The sequence below is a fragment of the Bos grunniens genome, chromosome 9 (assembly GCF_055505025.1).
Source record: "Bos grunniens cultivar Pamir isolate PY7600 chromosome 9, Bosgru_T2T1.0, whole genome shotgun sequence".
Classification (NCBI taxonomy): Eukaryota; Metazoa; Chordata; class Mammalia; order Artiodactyla; family Bovidae; genus Bos; species Bos grunniens.
The window spans coordinates 98,304,969-98,319,016 of NC_141173.1; the positions used below are offsets into that span (position 1 = coordinate 98,304,969).

A 14,048-nucleotide genomic window follows, 5' to 3' on the forward strand; every position below is an offset into this window, starting at 1 on the left:
ATATTTCAAGTCCTGCTTTTCTTGAGGGGGGTTTCACATAAGGTTTTTTTTTTTTTTTTTTAATAAGTTTATTTTTAATTAGAGTAACATTGCTTTACATGCTGTGATGGGTTCTGCCGTACAACAGTGGGAATCAGCCGTAAGTATACACACTCCTTCATGTACATGTGCAGCATATACATATACAGCCTCCTTCCCCTCCCCCATCACAGAGCGCCAGGCTGGGCTCCCTGGGTTACACAGCAGCTGCCCACTGGCCATCTGTCTCACATCGGAGCGTGTATACACGTCAGTGCTACTTTCTCCATTCGCACCCCGTCCTTCCCTTGCTGTGTCTACATGTCTATTCTCTACATCTGTGTAGATCTCTACACTTTCGTCTTCCTCTCGGTATCCACATCCTAAATTCTACCCGTCTAGTTTGACCACTTTTAACCACCCTTTCTCAGTGTATTAATCTTTAATTAGAAGATTTCATGAGATCGCTCAAGGGCCATCAGGAAGGGCTTTTTCCATCTAAAGAAGCTCTCCTGGTCTGTCATGGTGGACACGGTACCATCCTTACTCAGTCTTTGCTTTACGATATTGAAATCCCGAGTAGTTCAAGTATTTCTGTGAGCCGCCGAGCCCTCAAATCAGTCTTCGATTTCTGAATACCGATGAGCTTCCTGACATAGAACAGTCTCCCCGGAGTGGACACGGGCTAGAAGTGTGTCACTGGAGAGGAAGGGTCAGCAGTCACGGCTCACCCCTGGGCTGTTCTCCAGCAACTTTCCTATCGGGTAAATCCAATCACTAGAAGCCTTTGCTGCACACATTCTGAAGGCTTCTCGAATCCAGAGACTGGTACCTACATTCACCTGGCTGCTCTTCAAAGCCTGGTGGTGGTGGTTTAGTCTCTAAGTCGTGTCCCTTTGCGACCCCTGGACTGTAGCCCGCCAGGCTCCTCTGTCCATGGGATTCTCCAGGCAAGAATACTGGAGTGGGTTGCCATTTCCTTCTCCAGGGGATTTTCCCCACCCAGGGATGGAAGCTTGGTCTCCTGCACTGCAGACGGATTCTTTACCAACTGAGCTACCAGGGAAAGCCTGGTAGCCTGGCTTGACTCCTCTCTACCCCAGCATCTCTGCATGACAGCTGCCTCATTCTCTGGACTTCAGCTAGTAGACAATCAGCAGCTCCCCAACCCCACTTTCACCTTGTCCTTGCCCTGCAGGATCATATTCTTTCAGGACTTAGTTCAGGAGTCATCTCTTTGAGGTCACTGTCTCTGGACTCAGGGGTCACGTGCCCATCAAAGTGCTCCCATCAACCCTGGCTTCACTGCTCTCAAAATGCTTCTTAGGTACACAGTGGAAATTCCTTAGGCTTTCACCTGCTTCTCAATTGCATCAAGGGTACCTTGTTCGTGTTCCGGGACTAGACAACCACATAGGAAGAAATCAACAAGTAAAAGACACAAGGAGAAAAGAGGTGCGTTCTAATCTACACTTGTAGTATTCCAGGTGGATCGTTTGTTCTGTTCTTATACATTGAAACAATATTAAAACAGCCAGAAAGAGAAACTTTTTAAATGTTATTTCACAGTAATTAGGAAAGACAAAAAATATATCTTTAGAAAAACTGTAGTGAAAAATTATAGAAATTTTAACTCTCCAAACCATGGTTACCATGTATTTCTCATAAACCTTTAAACTATTCATGTTTACTTGTTAGTCTTATAGATGTGTTTGGTAGCTACAAAACAATAGTAGATTGTTTAGGCTTAATACATATCAACTTCAACATTGTGGTTAATTTCCAGTGGAATGCTATGCTACCTTCTTAAAAAAGAACCCTTGGAAATGTGGTTACTTGTCATTTACACATTTCAATGTTAGCAATAAAATGGAAGGTGGCTAAGATTAATAAATCTGTACAGTTATAAGAGAAAGATGGAGATTAATTCCAAGTGGGTCGTGGCTTCTGCAATCAATAGAGTATATCATAATCGTGCATTAAGGGACTGTCATATGGTCTGCTGAAAGAACAACAGTCACTAAACCAGTGGTCTCTTGGGAGTTAATGAAGAATCTTTCTCCAATATGAAAGGAATGCTTTTTAAAATTTATAATGCCATATGGACACTCAGGCATATGGATGGCTCGTAGATGCTCTACATTAAAGTGTTATTTTTACATTTTCAACATAACAAATACACTAAACAGGTGTTTTAAAATGTCACACTTTGAACAGCAGTAATTTAATTAGCATAAAAATTCACTGTTCTTAGTAGTATCCCCGAAATATTAGTGGCTTAGAGGTTTTTATATCCAATGTGCTTCAACAATATATTTATAGGTGATTTTGGATTTTAACAGGTATTTTTTTTTTCTCTTTCGTGAAATCAGAACCTAAATGTCAGTGATCTAGTTATTCTGCAATATGATAATGGATGGGTCTTTTTTCTTCACACCTTTGTCATGGGTTGCTGCTTTGTTTTATCCAAGTAAGGACTTTTCCTATTGGATTCAAACTGAAAATAAATTAGTAAGGACTCTTGGCTACTTGCTCTTACAATGGTAGAGTAGAAGTTCTTTAAGAGTAATGTTCTCTAAAAAAATCTAAAAATAATATAAATATTCATTAAAAAATTAAGTGAGAAAAGTGAAAGTGTTAGTCGCTCAGTCGTGTCCAACTCTGCAATCCCATAGACTTAAAAAGTAGATACCATTTATTCTATTTTTTGAAATATTTTACCTTCATACAATAATATATTTTAAAAGTGTCTAAAAGTGTGCCTAGCATTTGTCACAAAAATGTCTGTTTCTACTGTAAGTGAATAAATGATTTTTTTTCCTAATAATGTAGAACAGTTCTAATAATAGAATGGTTTAGTGAAAGGAATAGAATATGCAATTTTACTTGGGGCATACACAAGCTATGTTTTAGCTTATACACTAAAAAAAAAAAAAACCTAAAATGACCGTGTCTGATGGGAGAGGGAGAGGAAGAGGGCCATTTATTTTATAATTACCATTCTGCTGCTGCTGCTGCTAAGTCGCTTCAGTCGTGTCCGACCCTGTTCGACCCCACAGACAGCCTCCCACCAGGCTCCCCTGTCCCTGGGATTCTCCAGGCAAGAACACTGGAGTGGGTTGCCACTTCCTTTTCCAAAGCATGAAAGTGAAAAGTGAAAGTGAAGTCGCTCAGTCGTGTCTGACTCTTAGCAACCCCATGGACTGCAGCCTACCAGGCTCCTCTGTCCATGGGATTTTCCAGGCAGAAGTACTGGAGTGGGGTGCCATTTTTCTTTAGTGGAATTATGTAACTTTGAAATGAATCAGGTAGTAAAATATCACAAATAAACACTATTTTTTTCTATCGTATGTCCACCCCAACTACTTAGTTTTGAATATTTGTTTTTTTTAAGAATAAAAAGAGAAAAATAACAGAAAATTGGAAGATTTTTTGTGTATTTGGGGGTTGGGGATGTTTCTGGATTGTCCATTCTTTCACCAAATAAGTTTTACAAACAATTGCAGTAACAATAGCGGCTAGCGCACAAAGACCGCTTCCTCTCCTTTAGATTTCAAGCCATGGAAGATCTCACTCAGCCATTAGAACAGCTGTGTTAGGCAGACATCAACTTTATTACAAAAGGGAAAATGAAGTCTGCCTGGAAGTCCATGGAGCCCATGCAGCTGTGAAGGATGCTGTGCTTACTGGGAAGGCCAAGGGCAGGGCTGGATGACGAACATTCCAAGTGAAGTCCAGCCTCTGCCCTTGAGAAACTGAACAATCCAAAGCTCTGCTTTCCAAAAGAACTTTCAGTAACTGGGGGACACCGCACATCTAGAAGGTCCCACCCAGCGGCCACCCACCACGCGTGGCTGCTGAACACTGCAGATGGGACTTTCAAGATTCAATTTTAATTAATTAATCTGCATTTACATTTCAATAGCTAAATACGACTAGAGGCTACACCACTGGACATTCAATTCTAAAGGTTGAGGCAGGGAACTTCTTGGTGGTCCAGTGCTTAGGATTCTGCACTCTCACTGGTGGGGCCAGGGTTCAATCGCCACTTGGGGACTGAACACAAGATTCCACAAGCCTCGTGGTATGGCCAAAAAAAAAAAATTAAAAATTAAAATTAAAAAAATTTTAAAATAAAGATTGAGGCAGGGATAAAGTGGCATTTATAAAATAACATTCCAAGAGCTAATAATATGTTTTAAAAATCAAACAGTAATTCAAATTGTTGGAAATGGTAATCTCTGCTATGACTGTAAAATGTCTACACTGGCTTTTCAAGAATAATTTAAAGTTTCTCACTTTAACTGGAGATATAATTTTAAATGTTTTAATAAAAATAACTGTCATCCAAGTTGTCAGCCAGCATATATTTATTTCTGCTCAAAAGTAAATTTTTTAGAATCAAGTAGTTATTTGAATTAGTTTTAATTGTATGTGCAAGGAAGCACTGTTGTTTAAAGAAAGAGTATAAAGAAACCAAACATACTTGGTTTCTTCCTCAAAAATGAGTGTGTCTTCAGTCATATCTGACTCTTTGTAACTTCATGGACTGTAGCCCACCAGGCTCCTCTGTCCATGGAATTCTTCAGGCAAGAATACCGGAGTGGGTTGCCATTTCCTTCTCCAGGGAATCTTCCTGACCCAGGGATCAAACCTGTGTCTCCTGCACTGACAGGCATATTGTTACTACTGAGCCACCAGGGAAGCCCTTCCCTCACTATGGTTATCCCCTACTGTACCAAGATGAGAACTAAGTCTCCTGAGGCACTCTGCTACTAAATGCAGCCTTGGAGTAAAATTCTAATCTTTGCTCTAAGTGTACAAATGCTGTATTTTAAAAAGAGCACCTTGGGTCAATAAAGCATGCATTTAGTTTGATTAATATTAAATCACAAGACTCAATAATTTGAACGAAGAGCAGAGATGATAAAATCCTTAACTTCAGAAGCCAAATGCTTCCCTGGCTATTTCTTTTAATTTATTGTATTTGATTTGCTATCTCCATTAAATGTCAAATTTTCTTCTAAAATCACTCAGGATTTCCATGCATTAAAGTATTAAGCCTTTTACAAGAATTCTCTATGTGAAATATCAAAGATAAAGTTTAAGGATGAATAAAAATCAACTCTAAAAACCAAAAATTGCCAAGATACTTTAACTGTCACTGGGATAAATTACAACGTAAATAATTTTGTAGAAAAGCAAATACATTAGAAAAGTTATTCCTTCTAAGTAAAATGATTATTCTTACTAAGCAGTCAATACTTCATGGAGGTTATTAGATTTCAATTAGTTTTCTGGGTGGGCTGCTGATTAAATGGCTCCCATGATTAAGCTCAACTCAGTTCAGAAGACTGGTGTTTGCATATATTTTACCCTAAAGATACCATGTGTGCAGATGATTCAAATCAAACATCTGCAAGAAAAAATGAAATGTTTCTCCATGAAGTTTTGCCAATTGTTCAATTCATCCATCCCTTGGAAAAAGAAATCTAGATGTCCTGTCTCACCTTTAAAAATAAAACAATAGCTATATATATCTTTGCTTCTTTTCTTTGATATCCTCTCTGTCAAGCCAAGAATCAAAGTGTGGGGTGAGTGAGTGTGTGTGTGTGTGTGTGTGTGTGTGTGTGTGTTGGAGGGGGTATGGTTCACTGACCTAAGCAAGTACAGACATTCTGGGAACGCCTGATCAGACAGGCTTCTGTTAACAGCTCTAATCGTATTCCTCTTCTGCGTTACTGTTCTGGGCAAGACTGCCAAGAGGCTGAAGCTGACTGACCACCTGGCTCCATCTACACAAAGCAGAGAAAGAAATGGGGCAGTGTCTTGCTTTCCATGGCTATAGACATATTCCCTTTCTCCCTCTCCTCTCCCTCCCGCCTTTATCCCTCCCTCTTTCTTTCTTTCTTTCACTTATTTTATGCAGAAGGAGACATGGAGAAAGAATATTTCTAATATCCACTGTCTAAAAGACAAGCATGATAAGAAATTGCAAAACCTATCTTTTGGGATACTTTTTAAAACTAGACACAGGGGAAGGTAGTCAAACCACCACTCTCTATATATATCCATCTAGCCCTCTGTCCACAAAATTCTCCAGGCAAGAATACTGGAGTGGGTAGCCATTTCCATTCCAGGAATACACACACACACACACACGTATGTAGTAGAGGACATATCAAAAGAGGCGTGCGTGCGTGCTAAGTTGCTTCAATTGGTGCGACTCTTTGAGACCCTATGGAATGTAGCCTGCCAGGCTCCTCTGTCCATGGAATTCTCCAGCAACAAATACTGGAGTGGGTTACCATTTCCTTCTCTAGCAGATCTTCTAGACCCAGGGATAGAACCCATGTCTCTTACATTTCCTACATTGGCAGGCGGCTTCTTTGCCACTAATGCCATCTATTTCACATGTGGTCATGTACATGTTCCAATGCTATTCTCGCAAATCATCGCACCCTTGCCTTATTTCACTGAGTCCAAAAGTCTGATCTTTATACCTGTGTCCCCTTTGCTGCTCTGCATGTAATAGTCAGCATTGTCTTTCTAAATTCCATATATATGCATCAGTATACAATATTTATATTCCTCTTTCTGATTTACTTCACTCTGTATGATAGGCTCTGGGTTCATCCACCTCATTAGAACTGACTCAAATGCATTCCTTTTTATAGCTGAGTAATATCCATTGTGTATAAGCACCACAACTTCCTTATCCATTCATCTGCTGATGGACACCTAGGTTGCTTTCGTGTCCTAGGTATCGTAAACAGTGCTGCAGTGAACACCGGGGTACATGTGTCGGAAGATTCATGTTGTCTAGTCACCAAATCTGTCTGACTCTTAGCCACCCCATGGACTGCAGCTTGCCAGGCTTTCCTGTCCATCACCATCTCCTGGAGTATGCCCAAGTTCACGTCCACTGAATCAGTGATGCCATCCAACCATCTCATCCTCAGTCCTTTGTTGTCCCCTTCTCCTTCTGCTTTCAACCTTTCCCAGCATCAGGGTCTTTTCTAATCATTCAGCTCTTTGCAACATGTGGCCAAAGTATTGGAACTTCAGCTTCAGCATCAGTCCTTCCAATGAATATTCAGGACTTAGTTCCTTTAGGATTGACTGATTTGGTCTCCTTGCAGCCAAGGGACTCTCAAGAGTCTTCTCCAGCACCACATTTCAAAAGTATCAACTCTTCAGGGCTCTGCCTCGTTTATGGTCCAATTCTCACATCTGTACATGACTACTAGAAAGACCATCGCCTTGACTCTATGGACCTTTGTGGCCAAAGTGGTGCTTTGCTTTTTTAACACAGTGTCTAGGTTTGGCATCGCTTTCCTGCCAAGAAGCATCGTCTTCTGATTTTTTGGCTGCAGTCACCATCCACGGTGACTTCCGAGCCCAGGAAGAGGAAATCTGTCACTGCTTCCACCCTTTCCCCTTCTATTTGCAATGAAATGATCGCACTGGAAGCCATAATCTTAGGTTTTTGAATACTGAGGTTTAAGCCAGCTTTTTCACTCTACTCCTTCACCCCCTCATGAAGAGGTTCTTTAGTTTCTTTTTACTTTCTGCCGTTAGAGTGGTATGATCCGCATATCCGAGGCTGCTGATATTTCTCTCAGAAATGTTGATTTCAGCTTGTAACTCACCCAGCCTGGCATTTTGCATGATGTGCTCTGTGTTTAAGTTAAATAAACAGAGTGACATTAAACAGCCTTGTGGTCCTTTCTCAGTCCTGAACTAGTCAGTTCTTCAGTACAAGGTTCCAGCTGTGGCTTCTTGACCTGTATACAGGTTTCTCAGGAGACAGGTAAGACAGTCTGGTATTCCCATCTCTTTCAGAGCTTTCCACAGTTTGTTATGATCCACGGAGTCAAAGGCTTTAGCACAGTCTAAGATTCATGCCTATTTTGAATATGAGTCTCTGGGATCCAAGTTCTAATATAAGAAATGACAGATGAAATCTACCCTTTGCAGGCTTCCACCATACTTATTTTTCTCCAGGTTAAACTTCTTCTTCTTCTTTGGGCCTTCCTGTTCATCGCTGTTCTGCTCGCATTTGTTTCTTCATATTTGTGTGCTTAGTAGCTCAGTCGTGTCAGACTCTTTGCAACCCCATGGACTGCAGCATGCCAGGCTGCTCTGTCCATGCGACTCTCCAGGCAAGGATACCATTCTTGAAGGATACCCATTCTTGAAGTGGGCTGCCATTGCCTTCTTCAGGGGATCCTCCCAACCCAGGGGTTGAATCTGGGTCTCCTGCATTGCAGGCAGATTCTTTACCAACTGGGCCACCAGTTCATATTTACTTTGATCTTAAAAGGAGAGACTGAGATTGTAATGCAACGATCCATCTGTGGCTTGACCACAGTGAAATACCCTGAGGTCTGATTTTAGCAACAGAAGACCAGCAACTATGACCTTGGTGAATCACAGATACACAGAAGAGAGGTGGGTAAAGAGAGCCCAGCCATCATCCGGAGACTTTCAGAAGTGGAGGAGTGTCCATAGACTTCATTTACAGTAGCAAAAATCAAGATAATATAATGTTAGACTCCAAACACTGAGGAGAGAAAAATAAAGGCAACCTTCTCATTTAACTCACACCTAAGGGATATTTCTTAAAGAAATACATGGATAAGTGAACACATTATGAAAAAACATAGGAAGTGAGCGCTTCTATTATTCCCAGTACAGAAGCAAGACAGATATTCTGTTGGTTTTTGGCTGTGACTCCAAAGACACATATCAGTTTCCATCTTTGAAACTGGTGTTTTCGGGTTTGGAAAATCCCCACCATAAACTTCCAAGTGCCCACATGTCTTTCAAATACAGCAACTTTAGCGTCTAGCATTATACTTTCACATTCCTTCTTAGAACCATTAGGAACCACAGATGATGACATTTCTAGCCCTTAATGTGGCTGAAGGCTTTAATGCCACAGTTATAAGCAGACGTGCATCTGTTCAGGTACATTACAGGGTCCGTATTATGAAAATACACACATTAGATGTTTTTCTAGTTTTGCCTTCTTGGAGGTGGAGCAGCTCCGGGACCTGTCATTCACTGATAGGAGGAGGTTGCCCATGGCAACACACACTCCGATGCAGCAGATCACAAAAGGCAAAGAGAATTTGAATTGGAGAATTGCAGGCCTGGAAGACTCGATAGAATTAATTCTGTTGTCTTCCTAACCTTTAGAGTGATTGGAAATATTTCCAATTACCTGGTGGCCTTTTCTTGGTGATGGGATTAAGAGTATTTCTGGATTTAGCTGTATTTCCATTCAATGAGTATGTATCACTTTTAATATGAATAATACAAATTCTTTTTCATTTAGACATAGATGAGATTTAGTTAGTAATGATAGTGCTTTGTTCACTGAAGGAAGGGTATTCCACAAAGCTTTTACAGAAATAGGGTAACTTGGCTGGCTAGTTCCAAAGGAAAATTGACACCATTCCTTCTTAAGAAGCGGGTGGCAGAGAGGTCATCACTGTTGCCCAGGCCCTAAACCACCACCGGTTGGCTTGGATGTTGCCCCCACATTGGAGGAGGTGGATGTGTGCACACAGCCCGCTGACAGGAACCACAACACCCGTTAGGAGGGGTGTGGCTGGTGGAAGTGGGTGTGGAAGGGGTGTGGAAAACAGTCCCAGTCTTCCCAGGCCTTCTGCACCCACCAAGGCATTCCAGTCTGCCATCTGTTCCAGTAGCGGTTCTCAAAGGTTGGAGTCCCCTTGGCAATATCAGCATAATCCAGAAATTTCCTAGAAATACCAATCACAAAGCTCCTCTCTAGACCGACTGAATCACAAAACTCTGGGCATGAGGCCTGGTGATCTGTACTTTAAAAAGAGACACGTGTACCCCAATGTTCATCGCAGCATTGTTTATGGAAGAAATCTAGCTGTCCATCAGCAGACAAATGGATAAGAAAGCTGTGGTACATATACACAATGGAATATTATTCAGCCATTAAAAAGAATGCATTTGAATCAGTTCTAAGTAGGTGGATGAAACTGGAGCCTATTATACAGAGTGAAGTCAGTCAGAAAGAAAAACACCAATACAGTATACTAACACATATATATGGAATTTAGAAAGATGGTAACGATAACCCTGTATGCGAGACAGCAAAAGAGACACAGATGTATAGAACAGTCTTTTGGACTCTGTGGGAGAGGGCGAGGGTGGGATGATCTTAGAGAATAACAATGAAACATGTATATTATCATATGTGAAACAGATTGTCAGTCCAGGTTCGATGCATGAGACAGGGTGCTCAGGGCTGGTGCACTGGGATGGGATGGGGAGGGAGGTGTGAGGGGGGTTCAGGATGGGGAACGCGTGTGCACCCATGGCTGATTCATGTCAGTGTATGGTAAAACCACTACAATACTGTAAAGTAATTAGCCTCCAATTAAAATAAATAAATTAAAAAAAAAAAGAAAAAGCAAAAGCTCACCAGGAGGTTTTGACCAGACCAAGAGATTCAGCTGGAATAATTTGGTTCATCATGAAAACTCTTCTCCTTAACCACCTGGAGGGGCCTCTGAGCGTCCCTGTGTCTCGAGCCCCTGGGGAGGCACAAACTCACCCAGAGGAGACTGGGCTCACCCGGTGGGGGCAGCGACCTTGCCTCTGAGGCTCTGTTCATGTAACTGCTGTTGGAGCATGACCCTACGGCGGGATGTCAGTGCTGACTGGGGATTCAGAAACTGGCAAGAACTAGAGGCCTTTTCCGGGCCTCTGCTGTTTCTCTTTATTTCTCACCTGCCCCTGGCATGAAATATCGCTGGGCTGCCTTGAAAGCAGCAGTGCCATTTTTTTTTTTTTTTTTTTTAATGTACTGAAATCCCTTCTCCTCCTGTGTGGGTGGCAATTTGCTGTGGGTATAGCTTCAAAACCACGGCTGCAGGATGAAGAGAAAATGCTCTTAGAGGCTGAACCCTGTTGACCTCCTCCTCCCAAACAAACACATAAACCCAAATGCTGTGTCTGAGCCCATCTGTCAACAGGCACTTGCTGCTACCACTGTGCTTAAGGGATTTTATGTACTAGGCGTCTCGAGAGGGAAGAAAACAAATACAGTCCATGTACTTAAGGTCTTTTCACTCTGGTTGGGCAGAAAAGGCTTGAGAACAATCGTAAGGAGATATATTGTTCCAACGACAGTGAAGCAAAAACAGTGCGAAGTGAATCTCTGACTGCAGAGCTGGGCCTCGGGAGGCGGTGTGGGAGGCAGAGAGCCCGCGGGGATTCTGGCCAAGCGGAGGGCTTCTGCTCGAAGATCTGCTTAGAGAGAATAAGCAGCAGGCAACCACTTTGGGCTTTTGAGTAAGGGAACCATAAGCTGAAAATCTTATATCGTAGTCAGAGAAGGACACACCCAGGGTGCGTTACTTCCCTAACAAGCCCTAGACGCGGTGTGCTGAGGCTGTGTTACAGGCCTGGCTGGCAAAGGTCCCGTTCTCAGGCACCTTTTGTTCTGGTAGGGGACAGACCTGTCATCACCGTGGGAATAAAAACACAGGATCATTCGGGATAACCATCAGGGCTGTAAGACCAACAGCACAGCAATGTGATAGCCATGCTGTGTTAGGATCCATCGGGTCCTGACATCACAGTCCTGGCAGAAGGTCACCCAAGCCATCCGGTGACAAGACAGTGCAGAGCAGGACTGTAAAGAAGGAGAGATGTGCTCAAGGCCACGGGGAGGTGGGAGGGAATGGCCTTCGGTGTTCTGAATGCATGGATATTTTGATTCTTGCTCATCGCTTCTTTCTGGCAAGTTAGTATTAGTATTTATATCAGCATCTTAACTTTGAAATACGCTTTGTGACAGCTATGATAACCCTGGGAGGTAGACAGAGGACGCCCAGCCCTGCAGTCTGGGACTCTCAACATGCTTTATGAGACCAAGTCTTCATCTCTGCTCAGTGGTTGGAGGGAAGGTCTTCTATCCCTCGGACGCTATCATCCAGGGAGGCATTTGAGAATAGCTTCTCTTAATTAAAGAGATGCTTCTCTTGCCCTTCTGATTAAAGGGCAGTGACGTGGCTCTGGCAGCACCTCATGATGTAAGATAACCTCCTGGGACAGGCTAATTACTTCTCAGGCCCTCTGCGCATAACCAAGACTGTTATCAGTAAGCCTGACACTACTGCCCATCAGAAACCTCTGTTGTTTTAATTACGCATCATTGTTGTCTTCAGACCAACTTGTTATGCAGGCAGACTATTTTTAACCAAAGCTTTTGGATTTGAGTTATTTTCCGGAAGGAATCATACAAACATTTTCCCCTATGGTCAGTAATCACGCTTATATGTATAACATGAAGGTATCAGATAGCATTTGATCCATAGTCAGAGATCCTTTGGATTTGGTAAAATTTCTCACCGGCTATGGTTTTTCCAGTGGTCATGTATGGATGTGAGAGTTGGACTGTGAAGAAAGCTGAGTGCAAAGAATTGATGCTTCTGAACTGTGGTGTTGGAGAAGACTCGAGAGTCCCATGGACTGCAAGGAGATCCAACCAGTCCATTCTGAAGGAGATCAGCCCTGGGTGTTCTTTGGAAGGAATGATGCTAAAGCTGAAACTCCAGTACTTTGGCCATCTCATGCGAAGAGTTGACTCATTGGAAAATACTCTGATGCTGGGAGGGATTGGGGGCAGGAGGAAAAGAGGACGACAGAGGATGAGATGGCTGGATGGCATCACCGACTCGATGGACATGAGTTTGAGTGAACTCCGGGAGATGGTGATGGACAGGGAGGCCTGGCGTGCTGCAATTCATGGGGTTGCAAAGAGTTGGATATGACTAAGCAACTGAACTGAACTGAACTCACTTTGAGATACATAGTTCACTCTAGAACAACTCAGGGGTCAGGGGTGCCAACCCTGTACAGTTGAAAATCTTGGTAGAATTTATTGGTCCTTATAACATCTGTGATTTTCTATCCTTTGATTCCACAAATCTTGGCTCATGTATTTGTTGAAAAAAAGCCATGTAAGGGGCCACACACAGTTCAAACTTGACCATCCAAGAGTCAGAGGTAAATTGTTACTGTCTTTAACTAAACAAAAACAGTAAAATGAGATTTTTATCCAACTATGTATGTGCTGGATAAAGTTAAAGAATTTAATTGTTAAAGTATAAAATGGAGATCTCCCTTAAAGTAAGACTTGTACACTGTATGACTTGTATGATGTGTTCAAGTCTACTTCACTGGAATTTATACAGTATATTTAGGTTTTTTTACTTTTCAAACTTTACTTTTATAGTGAATTTAGCATACATATTTAGATATAGTGTTTTCCACAAGGGCAGCCTAACAGCATTGCCAGTATCTTTCCTAGTGCCAATATTTAAGCAATAGTCTACTCTCTTGGATAAAAATGGAGATGCAAAATGCACACAGAGGGCACTAAAATTCTAAGATGAAGCAACAGTTATTTACTTGTTAAAAAAAATAAAAAGCAAAGAAAAATTTTAAAAGGCTTCTAAGACCAGTCTCGGTGTAGTGCAATGATACTAGAGACTTTATGTGGGTTTTATCACGTGAGTGTCTGAGCGCTGAGTGGGGCGCCCACGTGCCCGGAGTCTGGGTGAAGCCAGCTCAGCCACTCCTTCCTCTGCAACGTGCTGCCTTCTTCGCAGGCACTGCTTCCCTGGGCCATGGTGTCGTCCTGCTCACTCAGTGAATAGGAAAAAGTTAGAAGACTTAAAAATCACTGTGCAAATACAGTTCTTCCCCTTGGGCAGTGGCAGTTTCCGTGTGGGTCTCAGCTGTTACATATTAAGCAGAACTCTGTCCTCCAGCTCTCAGCTAAGGATGAGAAGTTTTTGAAAGGGGATTAGAAGAGACCTTAGAAGCACTTGGTCTAGAAGCCGTTCTTTTCCACTCAAGATAGGGAGGAAATCTGTTCAAAGGACCAAACGTCACACCTTCCTTTTCCATCTGGGACGCTTGCCTCTAAGACCCCCTGGGGATACAGAGAGGGCTGGTCAACCTTCCTGAAT

The 14,048-nt window shown here is 42.3% G+C and overlaps 1 protein-coding gene across 37 annotated transcripts in view; it reads right to left on the reverse strand.

The window, feature by feature from the left end:
* Positions 1–14,048, reverse strand: part of PRKN (parkin RBR E3 ubiquitin protein ligase) — a 1,227,412-nt gene that overhangs the window by 374,486 nt on the left and 838,878 nt on the right. Inside the window, exon 10 of one of the 37 annotated variants that reach the window (XM_086318642.1) lies at positions 44–13,854. The exons of the other annotated variants lie outside the window; for them this stretch is intronic. Coding sequence (XP_086174768.1) covers positions 13,811–13,854 — 44 coding nt within the window. The 3' untranslated portion in view covers positions 44–13,810. Of the gene's footprint in view, positions 1–43; positions 13,855–14,048 lie in introns of those variants that run through there. 37 annotated transcript variants of the gene reach the window in all.